This window comes from Trichechus manatus, unplaced genomic scaffold, assembly GCF_000243295.1.
Source record: "Trichechus manatus latirostris isolate Lorelei unplaced genomic scaffold, TriManLat1.0 scaffold00015, whole genome shotgun sequence".
NCBI lineage: Eukaryota > Metazoa > Chordata > Mammalia > Sirenia > Trichechidae > Trichechus > Trichechus manatus.
In genome coordinates, this window is record NW_004443951.1 from 20,314,662 (window position 1) to 20,336,237 (window position 21,576).

The 21,576-nt window shown below is 45.4% G+C and overlaps 1 protein-coding gene across 1 annotated transcript in view; it reads left to right on the top strand.

The window, feature by feature from the left end:
- The window catches only part of GRIK3 (glutamate ionotropic receptor kainate type subunit 3), a 267,280-nt gene that overhangs the window by 163,054 nt on the left and 82,650 nt on the right, over window positions 1–21,576 (top strand). Inside the window, exons 2-3 of the mRNA XM_004371932.1 lie at window positions 3,910–4,086; window positions 15,127–15,384. Coding sequence (XP_004371989.1) covers window positions 3,910–4,086; window positions 15,127–15,384 — 435 coding nt within the window. The remainder of the gene's footprint in view (window positions 1–3,909; window positions 4,087–15,126; window positions 15,385–21,576) is intronic.

Here is a 21,576-nt window from a genome sequence, read left to right on the forward strand (position 1 = left end):
CAAGGAACTCATCTTGCGTACTCTATTGGAATATTCTGTTGTGATCTGTAGCATCTTCACTGGCTGATTTTCAGAAGTCGATTGCCCGGCCTTTCTTCCTAGTCTGCCCTAGCCTGGAAGCTCTGCTGAAACCTGAGTTTCATGGGTGACTCTGCTGGTATTTGAAATACCAGTGGCATAGCTTCTAGCATCACAGCAACATGCAAGCCCCCACAGTGCAACAAACTGACAGACAGGTGGTGGAATATATAGGTAGAGAGAATAATATAATGAACCCCATGCACCCATCACTCATTCCCAACAACCATCAACCCATGGCCTCTCTGCCCCATCTGCACCCCCTTCACCTCCACCTCTCCCATCTCAGTTTGAAGCCAATCCTGGGCACAGAATCATGTCATCCTATACCTTGATTGTCAAAGCCTACCAGTTGTTCTGCCATATGGGTGGGTTTTAATCTACTGATTAATACCCTGCTTTTGGACATTAAATTATTCCTATTTTTTTCAATATTATGTTAAGAATATCCTTAAATGTAAATGTGTTTTTGTGTCTCCAATTTTTTCTAAATTTATATTCCTAGAAATGAAATTACTGGGTCATATGGTATTTTGATCATTTATTTTCCGTCAAACACGTACACGCAATCACAGGATGGTTATTCTGATTAGAAATATAACACATGTTCACTGCAGAACTTTTTGAAAATACAGAAAAACATAAAGAAGGAAATTAATGTCAACTATAACCCTACCACTCAGAGAAAAACACTCTTCTTAACGTTTTGATATGCATTCTTCTGTCTTTTTCTTAATGCACGTGCTCAGCGTGTGTATGCATGTGCACATAGACCCACATGCATGCACACTTCCGTGTTGCAAATTATAAGCCTGCCATAGTACTCTGGGGAGGGGGGCATGTATTTGTTCATTTTTTAACACATTCACTGTTTTTTGTTTGGTTGGTTGGTTGGTTTGGTTTTAATTTCAAAGAATTAAAGCAACCCGAATCCCCATCAACTGGCGAGTGGATAAATAAAATATGGTATATCCACACAAGGTAAAACTATTCAGCAATAATAAGGAATGAAGTACTGACACGTGCTACAACATGGATAAACCTCAAAAACATCATGCGAAATGAAAGAAGCCAGATGCAGAAGACTCCATAGCGCATGATTCCATTTATCTGAAGTGTCCAGAAAGGGCAAACCTCTAGAGACAGAAAATAGATTAGTGGTTGCCTGGGGCAGGGGTAGGAACAGTGATTAATTGTAAATGGGCACGGGGGATCTTACTGGGATGACGAACAGGTTCTAAAACTGGATTGGGGCGATGGTCACACCACTCAGTAAATTTACTAAAAATCATTGCACACTTAAAAGGGTGAATTTTGTGAAATGTAAATAGTAACTCAGTAAAGTTAATTTTAAAAAAGAATAAAGGTTTACTCATAAAATTTGGAAAACCTAGAAAAACACAAAGAACAAAATAAAAACAACTCATCATCCACCGCACAGGACTATTCACTTGTATTGTTTTTAAAGGCCTTCTGTTCTTACATCAGTGCAGATACACCCTTCATCCTCCTCCTCCTATGATGGGGCCATACTGCACCTCTTGCTTTACAGCCTTCGTTCTCACTTAAAAATGTGTCATTGATACTTGCCACGTCATTAGATTTCTGCTATTATGTGGATATACTGCAGTGTATTTACTGTTTCTCTGGTGTTGGATGTTTAAGATCTTTGTAGTCTCCCCTCCCTTTTTGTAAGTAACATGCTTGCAATACAGAATGTGTGTTCATTGTTGTTGGAGTCAATTCCTAGGAACTGAAATGCTGAGTCTTTTGATATTTTTTCTGTCATCACAAGAAGCTAGATGTGTGTTTCCACTTAACCAACAGTTAAGCAAATGCCTGTTTCCAAACACCCTTGCCACAGCTAGGTGTTATAAATTATTCTATATCTTTACCAGTTGGGTGGGCAAAAAAATGATATATTGATATTTGTTTAAGTGGCATTTATTTGATTATTAGCAAAGGTGCACATTTCTTCATATGTTAATACTTTATTTGTACTATTTTTTTCCTCTTGTGAAACATCCACACTTGTCTTTTGCACATTTTTCTATTGGAATATTTGTCTTATTTCTGGCTGAGCTTTAAGTGCCTTTTCTAAAATATGAATGGCAACCTTTATGCTGCCGTATATGTTACAAATATTTTTCCAAGTTTGTCGTTTTCCATTTAATTTTGTTTATGGTCGTTTTGATATATGGAAGTTTTATATTATTTCTGTGATGTTACCAATCTTCTCCTATGGTTTCTGCCCTTGTTGAAATGCTTAGAAAGATCTCCTCCACCAAGATATTGTATAATAGTCATCTGTATTTTCTTTTTTGGTACTTTTATTGTGTTTTCTTTCCTCCTTCCCTTACTTGATTACTATTTAAGCTTTCAGCCATCTGGAATTTATTTTTGATGTACGGATTAAGATTCGAATTCAGCTTAGATTTCTCCCAAATAATTGAATAATTATCTCAGCATGATTAAAGAATAATTCATCTTTTACCTGTTGATTGAAAATATCCACCTTTATCATGAGCCTGCTTCTGGACTGTTTTAATATCGCTCCATCCATCTGTGTGTTTTCATATGCCATCATAACGTGGTTTTAATTACTTGGCTTTTGATACATTTTTAAATCTGGCAGTACTCATCACCTCTAATCCTTCTTTTTAGAACATGTCTTGGCTGTTATTTCCTGTTTAGCCTTCCAGGTGCATTTTAAAGTCATCTTATCAAGCAAAAGAAGTATCCTTCCATGATTCTGATTGGAATTGTACTAAACTGAAAAATGAATTTGGAGAAAATTGACACCTCTACCATTGAACCTTACTATCCAGGAACACGACATTTAAGTTTACTTTTATGTATCTCCCTAAAAGTGTTTTTGTTCTTGTCATTTTTAAATACTGGAATTGTACATTTCGTATTTGGCTTATTATTAGTTATTGAGTATTTTCATGGTGTCATTAAGTTTTCTTACTGGTGGTTGCTGATATAAAGAAACATTATTAATTTGTGTGAACTCGGCGTTTAACTTGACTCCCTTATTAGCTCTGACTAGTTTTCATGTTTAGAAGATTATCTTAAGGGTTTGAAAGAGGCATTTATATCATTTGCAAATAAGAATTTTGTCTTTCCAATAGTTGTACCTCTTAATTCTTTTTTCTTTCTTATTTCAGTGGTTAGCAGTGTGTGAATTTTTACCCCCTTCCCGTTGTTTTTTTTGTTTTTTTGTTTTGCTCTTTCATGGGAATGCCTCTTGTGTTTCACCATTAGGATAATATTGGAGGTTGATTTGAGCTAAAGATGCTTCAAGGAAGTATCTTTTCTGGTGCTGTTTTATTAAACATTCTTAACAGTGGTAGAAATTGGATTTTATCAAATTCCTTTCTGAATTTTGCAAGTTTATCATATTTTTTTTTCTCCTTTGAACATGTGATGGAATGATATTCATAGATTTCTTTATTTTGAACCACCCTTACATTCCTGGAATAAAATGCTACATGGTCATGGTATGTTATCCTTGTAACATTCTGGTAGATTCCATTTGCCAGCACTCTATTGAAAATTTTCACGGCAATATTAATAAGCTGGTAATTCTGTTTGGGGGGACCATCCTTGTCAGGCCCGGTTATCAGGAATTTGATAGTTGAGTGAAAAGAACTAGGCAGATTTTCATATTTCCTATGCTCCAGCACAATTTCTATGTATGAGAATTATCTAGGGTATTATTGAACATTTAGGGGGAGAAACCTTGCCCATAAAACCTTCTGAGCTAAGCATCTTTGTTAGAGCACCCCCTTCTGCTTCCCCACACACAGTTTTTCTTATCTCCTGCAGGAGGAATCTTTGAGTATGCTGATGGCCCCAATGCCCAGGTCATGAATGCGGAGGAGCACGCCTTTCGATTTTCTGCCAACATCATCAACAGGAACAGGACTCTGCTGCCCAACACAACCTTGACCTACGACATCCAGAGGATCCACTTCCATGACAGCTTTGAAGCCACCAAGAAGGGTGAGTATGCAGCCTCAGCTTGGTTTTCCTCCCGCCTGTGGAGAGGTGGGGCTGTTTGCTGTCCAAGGTTCTGGAAAAAGGGCCGGAGCTCCGTGAGAGCTTGGGACTTGGAGACTTTTTCTTCCTGGTTTGAGGACCTACTTCTGTCCTAGTTCTCCTTAGGCTGTGTCTTCCCTCTAGAGTGATGAGTTGTCCATTAAGAATTTCCAGGCCAGCAGGGAATGAGGAGCCTTGGGAGGGTGGTGTGGGTGGAAACGTTGCGGGAGGGCCTGAGATTGAACTGGGGAGGGAACAGCAAGGAGGCAGCCCAGGTCTCCAACACCTGCAAAGTAGACATTTTCAAACTTGTTTTCTTTAACTGAAATCCTACCCAGAATATCAATATTTAAAATACAGATAATGTACACTTTCAGATATCTAACATTTACTTATCATTTAAAAAACTTAATAAAGACAACTGTGGCTGTGACAATTTGACATCCAAGACTAAGGATGAATACTTAAAGTCTGACATTGGCCTCAGCATTCAGTACTTTTCAATACATTTCTGTATTTTGTCTTGGCTACTAATAGCAAGAAAATCATAATTCATAAAAAATAAGTTATGGTGAATCCAACTAAACAAATTTGCCCAACATGTGCACCCTTGAATTTTAAAAAATAAAATGAAAACATTGTTGGTTTGCATCTTTCCCAATCAGTGACACATTTACAATAAACTTGAATAACTGCTCAGAAATGACTGGTGAGCTTTATCCCAAACCAAAACAAACTTATGGCCTTTGAGTCGATTCTGACTCATAGCGACCCTGTAGGATAGAGTAGAACTGCCCCACAGAGTTTCCAAGGAGTAGCTGGTGGATTCGAACTGCCAACCTTTAGTTAGCAGCCAAGCTCTTAACAACTGTGCCACTAGGGCTCTTTCATTCCAAGGTCCACACACACAAAAAAAAAAAGGTAATTTGTCAATACCTGAATGAGCTAGCAGTCTGCATTGTGTACAACACATTTGAGGATACAAGAGTACTTTAAAAAATGTATAGTTCATACATAAACCAGTTGCCATTGAGTCAGTTCTAACTCATGGCTACCCAACATGTGTCAGAGTAGAACTACATTCCATAGAGTTTTAAGTAGCTGATTTTTCAGAAGTAGATTGCCAGTCCTTTCTTCTGAGGTGCCTCTGGGTAGACTCAAACCTCCAAACTTTTGGTTAGCAGCCAAGAGCGTTAACCATTTACACCACCCAGGGAATCCGGTTCATACACATGCTCACGTGCAAGCCCGCATTCACACACGTTTTTTTAAAAATCAAATTTAACTTGAGCATTTAGATAGCTCTGAAAATAACCTGCTTAAAACCCTGGGGTTCCATGGAACTTCACTGAAAATCACAGGCCTAAGGAAATCATTCCCAGGGAAGACTAGGGCATCTTTCTTATAATAATGCTATCATAGCCCTTTGTTTTTCTCTTACAAAGCCCTTATCGCAGTTTGTAATTAAATAATTGTATGTGTTCAATGTCCTTCCCTTTCTCCCTAACACCACTGAAAGGAAGACTCTCAGTTGTTAATTGATACGCTCCTAGCACCTAGAACACCATATAGTGAGTGCTCCATGGAATGACTGTTGAGTGAGTCAATGAATGAGTGATGTGAGAATGGGCCGTAGGAGCCTGAGCATCACTGCCCAGCACCCCTGCCAGCTGAGCTTAGGGGACAGTGCTGTCCACGCATCTTGGGAAGACTGAGGCCCATCTACAGGGGCCCTCAGTCATTCTAAGGGGTTCCCAGTACCTAGTGAAAGACACCTTTCTTCCAGGCCAAGGCCTCTGATCTCCCGGGCTCCCAGGTTCAGACCTACCAGGGTGCTGCAGCTGGTTCTGTTTTCCATAGCCCCACTGTGGGTGAGTGTCTCAGCACAGAAAGGCAGCCTAGCATGGTGGCTAAGAGAGTGGGCACAGAGCCAGACCACCTGGACTTGCTTCCTGGGAACTGCTAATTAGTTGTGTGACCTTGGGCAAAATACCCTGTGCCTCAGTTTCCTCATCCACAAAATGGGCACACCTGTTAGAGTTGCGAGGATTAAATTAATTGTTATCTGTAAAGTGCTTAGAACAGTGTATGGCATGTAGTAAGTACCACAGAAGAATTTGCTCTTATTACACTTGACAGCCTTGCCCTCCATGTGTTGAGCCATCAGGCCAGGGCCCTCAGTCCTACAGGCGTTTCCCGGGGCTGGCCCTGCCCCACCCACCTGTCTCCTGCTTGCCTTGTGTGCTGAAGCTCAGAGGGCCCCTGACTTTGAGCATGGTTCCACTGACATTTTTGAGGCTCCTCCCCTGAATCTCAGCACCAACCTGTACACAGGCCAAAGGCACCACACCCTGGCTTAGCTTCCAAAAGTGCTTCTTTACCTGTCACCCTCTTCCGGTCCTAGTGTGCCCTCCTCCCTCTCCAGGTCCTCCCCACTCTCTTCCCAGCATGCCCTGCAGCCACACTGCACAGTGAGGTGTCCAGCTCCCTTCTGAGTGTCCATGCTGACCCCCTCTGCCCAGCCTTGTCCAGCTAGAAAATGACTGAGCTCAACCAGAACTGCTCAGTAACAAGATCAGGACACAGAATGAACACCTGGAGTCAGAACACAGAAGCCCACGTGGGTACAACTGCCCCCAAAGGGCTAGGCTGGGTCATCTGTCCATCTTTTCAAAAAATCATAGCATAATACAATGACTCCCTGCAGGTGCACCTGTGATTCTGCACAGGGACCTTCCTCAGCCACGCAGCTACCCCTGGGCACTTCCCCCGGTAAGGAACTTACAGTCCCCATCTAGTCTATGGGGAACTGCCAGGTTGTAGGTAAGCAGGCTCAAGCCAGAAATACCCAGCTCCCAGGAATTCCAGCCCTGGACTTCCAGGTGGCCAAAACCACAGCCCCTCCCCACCCCACACCAGATCACGGGGCGCCTTGCTTGCTTAAAATCTTGGGAGGCATCCCAGTTCCCTCAGTGCTTTCCCCAAATCATACTCAGAACCCACAAGGGCTTCTCCAGTCTAGCCCCACTTGGCCTTCCAGCCACCTGTGCCACTCACTCCCTGGCCTCTGGGTTTTAGAAGCTATCCTCTAGAACCTGCCATCCTTTTCCCACTTGCACATATTGTTCCGTCTGCCTGGAACTCCCTTTCCCCATTCTGCCCCTGCTCCACTCTTTGTCAGCTAACTCATCCTTCTCCCCTCAAACCCCCCATTCTAAGGAAAGCCCTCCCTGAGCCCCCAGATGAGCTCAGGTCTCCCTCTTTCCATCTCATAACAGTCTGGACTTTTCCTTCACAAGCCAAATCCTTGGGTGTCATTGCATATATGTGTGTGATTATGTGATCATTGTCCATCTGTTCTGCTAGAAGGAGTCCTGGTGGCACAGTGGTTAAGAGCTCAGCTGCTAACCAAAGGTCGGCAGTTAGGATCTACCAGCTGCTCCTTGGAAACCCTATGGGGCAGTCCTACCCTGTCCTGTAGGGTCGCTATGAGTCAGAATTGACTTGACTGCAACAGGTTTGGCTTTTTCAGGTTCTTCTGCTAGACTGCTTTGCTATTCTTTGGAACCTAGCATGGGTCTGGCACACAGCCGGCACAAAATGACTGTTGGTGATTTGGCAGGGTAAATGAATGAATGAGGCCCTAGTGTCTCAAACCTTCCTACCAAGAATCACTCCTTATGATCCCTGCAGAGACAAGGACCTGTCTCTCAGGAGGCCATGCCCAGTGGGATAGGAAGCTAGGTCATAGTACCCATAGTGAGAACACATGGAAGGTGAGAAAGAGCCACACGAGTCGTGTGGCACAAGCAGGAGGGCTTCCTGGAGAAGAGGTTTGAGCTGAGTTTTGAAGAATGGTGAGAAAGAACAAGGCATAGGGTAAGGCAGAAGGTGGAATGGAAAGCAGAAGTTATTTGGAGGGGGCTATTCTAACAGATTTGTGGGATGGCAAGTGAGGTGCCACATAGGAAAGAGGAGTCAGGGCAGCAATGAAAAGTAACCAGGCTTTTTATACTCACAGTTCCCGGAGACAGGGAGGGACAGCACGCCATGATGCAGGGCACACAGGGGCTTACACTCAGGGACATGGCAACATGTTGGAATTGTAGGAGATGGCATATGAATGGCAGTGGGTTAGCTAGATTTCACGGATTTCCTGGGGATTGGGCATTTTGAATAATTCTGCAGGCTCAGGACGCATAGGGGCTGTCCCTAGTTGTTGGGCACCCGACCCTGGAGCAATTAGGATGGGTGCATAGTGGCCCAGGAGTGTGAGAACCTGATAAAGGGGAGAGGTGGGAGAGTGGACTTAATGAGCTGCTCAAGAAGGGGCTTCAAAACTGTGTCAAGACAGCATTTTAAGAAAGTTATGTTGCAGAGGCCAATTACACAGTGTGTGCCAGGTGTTGGGGAGCTTCAGGTAGGCAAGGCCAGCGTGGGACTTCTCTCTAGTGTGACAAAAGCAACAGGTGTTGGTCCAAGAGTTACAGGAGATAGTGCAGGCAAGGGAGATTGGAGTCTTGGCTTGGTCAAGAAGTGTTTGGTTATAAGGAATAGTAATGCATTCAAGCTAGCTCAAGAAAAATGGAAATTTTTTTTCTAAACTTTTTTAAATTATAGCATACGTAAGAAAAAATGCACAAATCATAAGGGAAGGACTCAATGAATTTTTACAAAGTGAACACAGCTATATAACTACCACCCAAATCAAGGTATACAACACTGCAAGCAATCCAGAAACCTCCCTTGTGCCCCCTCCTAATCATTACCTGACAGAGGTAGCCATCGTTGAGACCGTGATCATCATACACTGGTTTGTGCCTGTTATCGGACTTTACGTAAATAGAATCATCCAGCGTGTACTTTTGTGAGTCTTGCTTCTTTCACTCTACAGGTTACCTGTGAGATTCATCTATGATGTTGAATATAGCAGTAATCCATTGATCGTCATTATTGTATAGTGTTCCATTACATGAATATACCACAGTTTTTAAAAATCTGTTGCACTGTTGTTGGACGTTTGAGTTCTTTCCTTTTGGGGCTATTAGAAACAGTGTTGCCATGAACATTCTTGTAGATGTCTGTGGTGCACATATGTACACATTTTTGTTGGCACAAGCAGTTTGCAATCAGCTACTAACCTAATAGCAGCTCCGTGGAAGAAAGGACTGGCGAACTGTTTCTGTAAAGATTACATCCAAAAAAACCCTATGGAGCAGTTCTACTCGATAACATATGTGGTCACCATGAATCAGGGGCTGACTCAATGGCAGTTAACAAGAACAACAATAACGACATATGCTTAGGAGTGGAATTGGGGTCGTAGGGGATTCAACCAAACAGTTTTCCAAGGTTGTACCAATTTGCAGTCTCACCAGCAATGTATGAGAGTTGCAGTTGCTCTACGTCTTCACCAACACAGGTGAAGTCCGTTTATAAATCCTGGCCATTCTGGTGGCTTATGTAGTGTGTATCTCATCAAGATTTTATTTTGTATTTCCATGATGACTAGAGACGGTGAGAACCTTTTCATATGCTAATAGGTGATTTGAATAGTCTCTTTCCTGGAGTGCCTTTTGAGCCTTTCAACCACTTTTTTTAAATTGAGTTGCTTGTCATGTTCTTGTTGATCTGTAGGAGTCTCTTACATATTGTGGATAAGAGCCCTTTGTTGGATATGCCTTTTTACTCTCTTTAGTAGTATCTTTCAAGGAGCGAAGTTCTTCAAGTCCAACATATCAAATTTTTTTTTTCCTTTATGGTTAATGACCTTTGTGTTCATTTAAGAAGTCTTTGCCTACCCTAAGGTCATGAAGATATTCTCCTGTGTTTTCTTCTAGAAGGTCTGTTGTCTTGTCTTTCACAGTTAGGCCTCCGATCTATCTCAACTTGATTTTCCGTGTATGGTGTGAGATCAGGGTTGAGGTTTATTTTTTCTACATAATGTTGGTGGAAATGAAAACTAGTTCAACCTCTCGGGAAAACTGTTTGGCAGTATCTACTTAGCTACACATGTTCCTGTGAGAATGTCCCTAGCCACTTTATTGATAATAGCCGACACTTGGAGCTAAATTAAGGGTCCATCCACAGAAGAATAGATAGATTGACATATACAATGGAATTCTAATCAATAATAAAAAAAGAACAAACTTCTGCTTCACAACAACATGGTTGGATCTCATAGGCATAGTGACTGGGGGAGGGGGTAGTGTGCAGTGGCTATTGACTGGAAAGGGGCAAGAGAGAGCCTTCTTAGGTGTTAGAAACGTTCTATATCTTGATCCAGGTAGTGGTTGCATGAAAACAGTTATGTGTAAAAATTCTTAAAAGTTACAGACTTAAGATTAGCATACTTTATTGTATGGTATTATGTTGTTGTTCTTAGCTGCCATCGAGTTGACTCTGACCTATGGTGACCTTATGTACAACAGAATGAAATCTTGCCTGGTCCTGCCTCATCCTCACAATCGTCCGCATGTTCAAGTCCATCGTTGCGGCTGTTGTGCCAGTCCATCACACGGAGGGTCTCTCATGCCCTTGTTGACCCTCTGCTTTTGCTGAACATCATGTCCTTCTCTAGTGATTGATCCCTCCTGATTACAAGCCCAAAGCAAGCGAACTGGACAGTGCTGTATTGTGATCAATAAGGTTTTCATTGGCAAATTTTTGGAAGTAGATAGCCAGACCTTTCGTCCTAGTCTTTCTTTGTCTGGAAGCTCTGCTGAAACCTGTCCACTATTGGTGACCCTGCTGATATTTGAATTACCAGTGGCATAGCTTCCAGCATCACAGCAACATGTGAGCCACCATAGTATGAAAAGACTGACAGATGGAGGGTGGAATTGGTTATACCTCAGTTAAAAAAAGAAGCTTAAGGGGCTCCTCTGTGCCATCACTCTTCCCCAGTGTGTGCTCTGAGACAGAGCCTGCTGTGCTTGGAAGCACCACTGTCTGACCCAGGAGGCATTTCTGCTGTTGGGTCACACTCCCTACTGGGCACCGATGACTCTCACCATCCCTTGGAGAACGTCATGTTCCCATGATCTTGTGTGTGTGTGTGCGTGTGTGTCTGTGTATGTATTCTAAACTGCATTCCTTGGAGGAATCTTTAGGACTCTCCAGGGAAGTGGTCGTGGGTCTTATTCTAATTAATCCAATGACGGTTCAGTTTCCCTAGGCAGAGCTTCCCATCACTGCTCCCTCCCAACCAGCTGGCTTCTCCAGCCACCCCTCTGGCCATGTGGGGTGAGCAGGTGCAGAGGCTCGAGACTGGCACCACCTGCCCTGCCAGCTCTGGTTGGATTAGCCCTTCCCTCCACATGAGGTGCAGGAGGCCTTTCCCCATTAAAAGGGACTTTCACTTATTGTCTTTATTTTTAAATGTTTTGTGGAAAATTAAAATATGAGTGGCTGCCAGGCGGTGCCTGAGCCAGCAGCCCAGAGAGCGTCTGTGTTTTCTTCCAAGCCTGAAGGGAGTGGGTCTGGAATCGACCCAGCACTCCCCAGGCTCCTCTGCCTTCACTTATTCTCTGGGCTGCTCAATTCCTTTTAAGACACAAATTGATTGGGATAATTTTTGCTATAACTACAATTGCCATGGAAAGTGGAGGGGGGAGACTGCACTCAGGCTGTGGACTCCTGCAATGACTGTGAACCACTGAGTTACTGTAAAATGACCAGAAAATGGATTCAAAATTGAAGCCACAAATAACGTAATTACTGCAGTGTATGCTCAAGGCTGCCAGAACAAGGGCTGGGCTGCTGTCCTGGAAACATCTGGAGATGAAGCCGCTGCTACTGCTGCAGCTGCTATAGCCCCCACGATGGTCTCTTTGGGGCAGCAGAGTTCTTCCAGTCTAGAAGAGCCTCAGAAAGTGGAAGGAACATGGAGGGGACAGGAAAAGGGATATGGAAAGAGGCCAAGGAGAAGAAATAGGTGAAGGGCAGGATTGATGGCTCCCGTCACACAGTGTTGTTGTTGTTCATGTTAGGTGCCGTCGAGTCAGTTCTGACTCATAGTGACCCTGTGTACAACAGAACGAAACACTGCTCAGTCCTGTGCCATGCTCACAATCGTTGTTATGCTTGAGCCCGTTGTTGCAGCCACTGTGTCAGTCCATCACGTTGAGGGTCTTCCTCTTTTTCACTGACCCTGTGCTTTACCAAGCATGATATCTTTCTCCAGGAACTGATCCCTCCTGATAACATGTCTGGTCATCTCTGTACATGTATGGATATTATCCTATCACTGACAGCATTGTACTTCAGGATAGATCTTGAAATGTTCTTTTTGACAATGAATGCAACGCCATTCCTCTTCAATTTGTCATTCCTGGCATAGTGCACCATGTGATTATTGATTCAGAATGGTCCGATTCAGTGGTGAGGTCTAATCACTGCGTCTCTGACGGGATGAAACCCATCATCATCATATCACCACTGTCACCGCCATCAACACCAACACACCATCACAATGACTGTCAACTCCTAGTAACATCAACACCACCAACACCATCTCTACTATCATCATCACCATTATTGTCATGACGTCAACATCTTCATCATCACCAATCTCATCAGCACCAACATCACCACCACTGTCCCACCATTACGGTCATCACCATAAACATAGGTATCACCTCCAGAGCTAGCAACATCAACGCCACCATAACCATCCCTAGTTTCATCATCATCATCACCGTCACTGTCATGACATCAACATCTGCATCACCCCCAGTTTCATCAATGCCAAAATCACCAGCACCATACCGCCATTACTGTCACACCATTAACATTATCATTGTCACACCATTAACATTATCATCAGTTCCACCCTCATCAGTGCCATCACCACTGTCATTAACAGTATCACAGTGTGGTCTTCACCATCGCAACTGTCATTACAGTTGGACCTTTATCATTATCCTCACAATCAATGTCAGAATCATTATCACTTCCTTTAAGATCACTTTTACAAATCCTGTAACAATAACAACAAAAACCCGTTGCTGTCAAGTCGATTTGTACTCATAGTGACCCTATGGGACAGAGTATAACTGGCCCATAGGGTTTCCAAGAAGCAGCTGGTAGATTCAAACTGACAACCTTTTGGTGAGCAGCCGAGCTCTTAACCACTGTACCACCAGGGCTCTGAATCCTCTGCATCATCATAATTTGTGTTTTGTTCACTTTTCCCTGACCTCAGTGAAGTAGGATACCCAGACCATGGACCTGGGCTGGGGGACAAGACCTAAGAGGTTGGGCTGGGTGAGGGTAGGAGTGGCAGGGTGTCATTTGCCTGCCTGCTTCAAGGCATAGATCAAAAGTGGAAATCCAAGAGGCAGATCTTGGGGGTGGTGATGGGGAGGAATGAGACACACTAGTAGATCAACCAAGTCATCATTCTGAAGGCCCTAGGAAAAAAAGAGAGAGAGGAGAGACAGGAGGTGGGACAGCAGAAGGTTCATAACAGAGGTGGATTGTAGAGCCTGAGAGAAACCTACAGAAGATTTTATAGGGTGCCCCTGTCTTCAGGCTTGGAGAGGGGAGAGTGACCAGGCCTGGGTGACTGTTGCTCACACACTGTCACCATCACCTCCATGTTGGTATCCTGCCACCATGGGTACAGAGTGACTCACATGTGGACTCTTCCCTCAGCACCTACTCTTAAGGTGGACAAAGTGGTAGGGGCAGACACTCAACACACCCATTCAGCAGAAGAAGAGCATGAACGGGCAGTGAGAGTACAGTCCGTTGTAAGGACCTTGGCTTTTACACTGGGTGAGACGGATCCTTTGGAGGATTTTGAGCAAAGGAGTGGCATAATCTCTCTTACATTCTAAAGGCTCACTCTGGCTGCTGAGTACAGAATAGACAGTCGGGAGGATAACCAAGCAAGCGGGAAAACCAGTGCAGATGCTTCTGCAGTCATTCAGATGAAAGGTGATGGGGGCTTGAACCAGGGTGATGGTGGGGGTGGTGGTGAGAAGTGGTCATGTTCTGACACATTTAGAAGGTAAAGAACAGGAGTTGCTTATGGATTGGGATGTGGGATGTGAGAGAACAAGAGGAGTTAAGGAAACAACCACGGTTTCTAGCGTGAGGCACTGGAGCAATGGAGTTGCTGCTTTCGGAGTTGGAAAAGGCTGGGAGAAGAAGATGGGGTTATGTTTTGGGCACCTTAGGTCTGAGAAGTGTTTTAGACATCCCCATGGTTGGTGCTGGGTGACAGGTAAGATGTACCAGATGGATTTTAGGGAGCAGGTCAGCGCTGAAGATTTAAGAGTCATCAGCGAGTAGAAGTTTGACTCCTCTTTGTTTCTCCAGTTCCCACCCCAAACGGGGCCTGGTACAGAGCTGATGATGCTCATCATGACGATGATAACATCAAAAATAGTAATCATTTCTATGTCACAGTGCTTCTTTAGACCAGGCACTGTGCTGAGGGTCTCACATGCTTTATCTCCTTTGACCTTCCTCCAATCGTATAAGGTGGGGACTATTATTGTTAGTTGTCCTCAAGTTGGCTCCAACTCATGGTGACCTTATGTGTAACACAATGAAACGTTGCCTGGTCCTAAGGACACTCTGACAAAGACATGTGGACATGCATGCGCACATGTGCACAGATCTGCGAGCTGATACGTGTGCACATACAAAGACATGTTTCCATTGTTGCAGCTACTGTGTAGTGTGTTCCATCTTCCAGCACTTTATGGGACAGTATTCTATTGTGTATGATCCGTAAGGTTTTCATTGGCTAGTTTTTGGAAGTAGGAGGAAGGGTGAGAGAGACATATTAGAATCCCCATTTTTCAGATGAGGAAACCGAGACTCAGAGGGATTGCAGCCTCAGCAGTTTCCAGTTGCTGTTTTTCCCACCTATTGGAAATGTATCTACAACAGGATCAGCAAAATCTCTGCTCCCACCCCACCACACCCAGTCCTGCAGCTGCCTGATCAGGCCCAGAGCTGACCCCTGTGCTACCCTTCCCTCTGTTGCAGCCTGTGACCAGCTGGCCCTGGGCGTGGTGGCGATCTTCGGGCCATCGCAGGGCTCCTGCACCAATGCTGTCCAGTCCATCTGCAATGCCCTGGAGGTGCCCCACATCCAACTGCGCTGGAAGCACCACCCGCTGGACAATAAGGACACCTTCTACGTGAACCTCTACCCCGACTACGCCTCCCTCAGCCACGCCATCCTCGACCTGGTCCAGTACCTCAAGTGGCGGTCGGCCACCGTGGTCTATGACGACAGTACAGGTGAGTGGCCAGGCCTGGCGGGGCTGGGGAAGGAGACGAGGAGGCAGAGCCCCAGGATCAGGCCCTTGTCTGCTTGCCCAGTACAGCTGTGACCTGGGGAAAAGACTGTGCCCCTCCACTTCTTTATCCAGTCACACTACCCCTCACTCCTGTGCTCAGACTCACACCCCATGCACACCAGTCCACACAACTCACTCAGCCCCCAGCCTAACTCACACTTACCTCCCACCTTCCTCCACACTCACACCTTCACCCTCAGCAGCATGTGTACTCAAGCTGCACTTAGCACCCACCTTAGCATTGGCACGGCCACCTGCCCTCGCATATCCATAGCCACACTCACACTCGGCCTGCCCTCTTACGCACACACATTCCCATCTGCAGCAGACATGCCCACTCTCATGCTTGCACACTCACAGGTGGAGCTTACAGGACAGCCTAGTGTCAGTGTGTACATGCTGGGGCCAAGCCGCCTGGGTTAAATCTTACCTCTACTGCTTGTTGGGATAATAACCGTGCCCAGGTCATAGTGTGACTGTGGGGATTCAATGACATAATTATGCAAGCACCTGGAGACAGCGAGTGCTCACTAAAGGTTACCTCTTCTTATTATCATCCTCACCTCTGCACCACAACAGCCCCACATACTCATCTCTATGTACACTCACACACGAAGACATCTGTACACATCCGTCTGTTCTCACATACAGCCAGGGACGGATTACCCAATAAGCAAGGTAAGCACATGCTTAGGGCATCGACAAGACGGGGCACCAGTTGTCCAAAGCAAAGACCCATAGATGCCAAGCAGACAGGACACAAGGAAAAGTGAGCACTGCAATGGAAGGGAAGTGGCAGGGCACTAAATGAAATTGATACCAGCTCCAGTGCGTGAGAATGTGCTGGCTGGAAATAAAGTTCACCCAGGGTTACGAGGGTGCCCACGCACAAGGTTGTTTAAGCTATAAGGCCCCTACCACTTCAACACCTTCGTTGATATCTGTGTCCTATAGTTCCCTCCCGTGTAACTGAAACTCCTTATCTCGGCAGGTCTCTTGGGAGTATACTATTTATATAACTCCCATATCACGTTTGAATGTGTGAGCAAGCAGAGGAAGGGGCACCACAGATTATCAGTACTTAGGGCCCTCACATGCATTAATCTGGCCCTGCAGACGGCCATTAGCCCCTGTCCACTTGACCACTGACCCCAGCCAAGGCTGGGCTTGCAGAAGTGAGCATGGACTTCTTGTCTCATCCTCCCAGGGCAGAGGGAAGAAATGGACGCTGGGGCCTGAGGCTCTGAGCTGCCGGCTGAAGGCTGGACTCTCTGATTAGAGGCACCTGCCGACATGCTCTGCCCAGCTGGATTAACACCACCATTCTCCCACCATGAATTTTCTGGGTCTGACCTGCTTGACCCAACCCTGCCCAAGCTCCCAAGTGCAAGCTGGGGCCCCTCCTCCAGAAAACTCTTGCTGACAAGGGGTTATCACTTGTATCTCAATTCCAAGTGTCTTTTGTAGGAGCCCGAAGCATACACTTAGCACATATGGCCTAACAAACCCAGCAAACACACTGTGAACCTTTCCTTTGGGCCTCATCCATGCTGAGAGCTGAGTGATAAGTGGCTGCATAAAACCCAGTCCCTGGTCTTAGCAGTCTCTGTATCCATGAGGAAGATAGATGGGTCCTCACGTGGCTATATGAAGGTGTATGGAATACATGCCCAAAGGGAGCTACTGGGCTATAGTTGGTGACAGGTAGGGCCTGTGCAAGTGCAGGGAGTGGAGGGGAGGAGATGAGAGCCACATAGGGCACTGACCACTTCCCAGATCCTGCTTCATCCTTAGTCAGACCTGGGGACAGACACAGCCTTGAGTAGTACTCCAGTGGCCGAAGAGGGGTATTTCTGGATTAGTTAGTAAAATAAAGACTACCATTTACCCACCTTGAACCAAGTGGTGCAGGTGTCATCTCATTTAATTTTATGTAAACCTCACAACAACTCTATGGAGTGATAAAATAGCAATGACGAAACTGAGGCTCCAAGCGGTGACGTGCCCTGTTCACTGTGACCCAGCTAGCAAGCATCAGAGCTGCCACTCACATCCAGGACTGTTTGAGTCCAGAGGCCAAGCTCGTACCCAGCATGACCTGTTTTCTCTCCACTTTCTTTCCAAAGACCCAAGCCTCAAGACGTTTCTTAGCCCGGCCTCGTAATAGAGAGTGACCTTGGCAAGTCACTTAACCCATCTGGCATCCAGCTCGAAAGAGCCCGCCAGTGCTCGTCTGCCTGTAATTCACTGTCAGCTCTTTATTATCTCCTAATGGGGAGTGGAAATAGCAGGCAGAGAATCCCTCAGAAAAGACAATCAGAAAGTTCTACTTAACTTGAGATTCCACAAGCATCTGTTGAGTTCTGGCTATATCCAAAGCACCAGACAGAAGATCCTTGAGAGCAGGGATCCTCCACCCATGCTTAGCACCCCCAGCATGAGGTCTCTGGCATTGAGGGGTGCTCCTGCCCAGCTCCAAGTCACCTCTAGTGTTTCTGCAGCACCGTGGATAGATCCGTCTCAGCATTTCACTACAAATGACTGTCTGTCTATGTGCCATCTCTTCTTCCAGGCCATGAGCTTTCTGGGCTTCCAGGAGTTAGCACAGGGTGTGGTACAATCTACATGTTTTTAAAATATCTGTTGAATTGAAAATCAAGTTGAAGTAAAGTATAATTAAGTATTGTGGGAAATAGTGTGTTGGGTACTGGTAAGGGTGAAGAAATGAAGGTGTTGTTACTCTGTCTTCTTCGAAGAAATTAATCATATCTTAAGAAAGTGGGTTCCCACCCCGAGGTCACTGGTAATTCCAGGCCATCAAAGATAAGAATCAAGTGTCATGTATGTACAGTTAGAGGTGAAGGCACTTGGGAGAGAAGTCTATGGCTTTGGTGGATCTGGGCTGGCTTAGTAGAGGGGGAGATGTGAGCTGGACCTTAAGGATAGGCAGGGGGAGGAGTCATGAGGACATTACAGGTGGTGGGAACAGCATGAGCAAAAGTGTGGAGGTGGGATTGTGCCTGGCAGGTTTATCCAGAGGACAGCCTTATTGGGAGAGAGGAATCTAGTTGGAGAGCGAGCAGAAAAAGTCAAAAATTAGGGTATAGTTAGGCTGTGCAGGGTTTCCCATGTTCAGCTTAAGTGTTCAGACTTTATATGTAAGTAGTGAGGAGTCACTGAGTATTGTTAAGCACAGGAGTGGGGTAATGAAAGCAGAGCTTCAAAAAGGTGACTCTGACAGCAGTGTACAGGTAGGATTAGAGGAAGAGCCTGAAGCAAGAAGACTGAGGAGGAGGTGGCTATCTTGGTCCAGGCAGGAGCGTATGACACCTGAGCATGAGAGTTGCTTAGAAGAGAACTTAGGGCCAAAATGGAAGAAAGACATGGATGTGAACAGGGTGAACCACTTGCTTAGCAGTACTAGGGCCTCCAGGCTGCGTTGCGGGGTGGGCTTTGCACAGGAAAAGATGCTATGGCGTGGTGATGAACATTATGCAGTGGGGAGAGAGAGACTTGTCAGAGCTGGTGCTGAGATCTGGAGCCTGTAGAGTGGGTGATATAGGGGAGTCAGCGAGGGAGCTGGTTTGGTCATGAAGATGCTTGGTACTAGGGATTCAGGGTTGGAGTCAATAGAACAAAATATAACCTTGATGACGAATGGGTACCGAGAGGCATGCTCCCAGAATCAGGATATTTCAAGGGTGCAGGAAAACCTGTGGGTCGTCAAACCCATGGAGTGGGGAAGCACTATATAGCTTTGACGGTTTGCTTTGGGGGTTGTGTCCATCAGGATGTTTTGGCTGAAAATTACAGACACCCAACTCAAATCCACTCAAGCAACAGCCATTTAGTTATCTCTTTGACAAGAAATGTAGAGGTGGGCCTCTCCAGGCTTGGTTTAGCAGCTCAGCAAAATCAGGATGCTGGGCCAGAATCACTGCAGTTCTCTTTGCTTTCCCTCATGGTCACAGTAGAGTTGCTGCAGCTCCAGACATCACATTCTTCCATGACAACATCCAAAGCAAGAAGGAAGAAGGTGGAAACCAAAGGGATTTTTCTTAATGTGACTCATACCTCTTATCAGGAAGAAAAGTCTGTCTCAGAACTTTCCAGCAGACCACTGGGTATAGATTTTATATATATATGTATATATATATATAAAGAGAGAGAGAGAGATGTTTATGTTTATATCTACTACTCTAGGCCCTGTCAAATGGGAAGGGGATTGCCATTGATTGCTTCCAACCAATCATGAGTCATTTCTTGGGACTGGCACATTGCCACCCAAACAAAATCGTGGGTCTTTTGACATGCTAGTAAGGGGGGAAGGGTGCATCAGTTAGCTGTTTCTATAATGATTCTATGTAAAAAACCCAGTGCCTTAAAACAGCAAGCATTTCTTTAGCTCACAAGTCTATAGGCTTGGGAATGTAGACTGGGCGTGGCTAGGCTCTTTCTCCGGTCTCGGCTAGCTCAGTCACATGCCTGGGAGTTGGCCGGCTGTTGGTTGATTTAGGCTGGCCTTGGCTGGAAAGACAGGTGTAAGTCGGCTGTCCTCCATATGTCTCTTATCCTCTAGCAGGCTAGCCCAAACAAGTTCTCATGATGATGGCAGAGATGCAAAAGAACAAACCCAGTGCACAACTGCGTTTCAAGTGTCTGCTTGTGTCATGCCTGCTAACATCCTATTAGCTAAAACAAGTCACGTGGTTGAATCTAGTGTCAACGGGTACAGCAGACCACTTCCCCATGACCGGAAGGCGCTGCAAAGTTACATGGCAAAGGGTGTGGATATATTGATGTTGTTAGTTGCCATGGAGTTGGCTCTGACTCATGGTGACCTTATGTGTAACAGAATGAAACATTTCCTGGTCCTGCACCATCTTCGTGATCATTTGTATGCTCAAGTCCATTGTTGCAGCTATTGTGTAATGCCTTCCAACCTAGGGGGCTCATCTTTCAGCACTATATTGGACATATTCTGTTGTGAGCCATAAGTTTTTCACTGACTAATTTTTGGAAGTAGATCCCCAGGCCTTTCTTCCTCGTTTCTCTTAGTCTGGAAGCTCTCTTGAAATCTGTCCACCGCGTGTGACCCTGCTGATACTTCAAATATTGGTGGTATAACTTCCAGCATCATAGCAACACACAAGTCACCACAGTACAACAAACTGACAGATGGGTGGTGGACTGTGCATATAGGGAAGGGTCAAGAATTGGGATCATCATTGCAATCTATCCTAGGGGGAGAGGCTGTTGAGGAGGCAACCAACAGCATTTGCCCCCCGGGAGTTGCCAAATCTCCACTTTCCTACCTGAATATGTGCAAAAAGACACACTCATGCTGAGAGGGAAAAGAAGGACCCTAGAAAAACCTTGGGGTGGAAGAAAGAGCCCCAGCCTAGGAGCCAAAAGATTGAGTCTCTACATTCAACCCCATTGTTAGCATGTTGCAAAACCTTGGGAGGATCACTTAATCAATCTGGGCCTCAAGTTCTTTATCTGTAACATTGGAATGAAAATCCTGTTCTGCATGCCTTCTAGGACTGGGGAGATGGCTAAATAGGGTAATGAATGCAGAAGTGCTTTGTAAGTGAAAAGTGTGATTCCGACAACCGTGATTCACTGCAGATATTTTGAGAGAGATTGATTAGGGAAGCAGCCAGGAAGAAGAGCTCATCTCAGGCAAACAAAGAGAGCCTCATCCTCTGGTGGGGTGTGCCGAGATGAGCCTCTTGTCTCTTTTGGGGAAACACTGACGGGAAGAAGGTCTGACATTTTGCTGCTGGAGAATGTGGGTCACTATGCGTTATACGGGTTGATGCACTTGGTTGACAAGAAGGCCCTGGTGGCCTCTGCTGCAGTGTCCAGCCTGTCCCTGTCCTCATGTCCTGGGTCCCCAAAGACCATGTGTCTACTGATGCTGTGCATGAGTCTGAAAACTGAGCACATATGAGTAGAGTGTACACTCAGGGTCTTGCAGGATAAAAGTGTGAATGGGCAGCACCACTCAACTAAACCAAGCATTTCTGGAATTAGTTGGGGTGGAGGGTGTGTTTGGAGGCAGCTGTGGCCCCTTCCTTCTCTGCTAAGGTCAGCTGATGTCCTTTTCTCCTCGTCATCAAGACAGGCA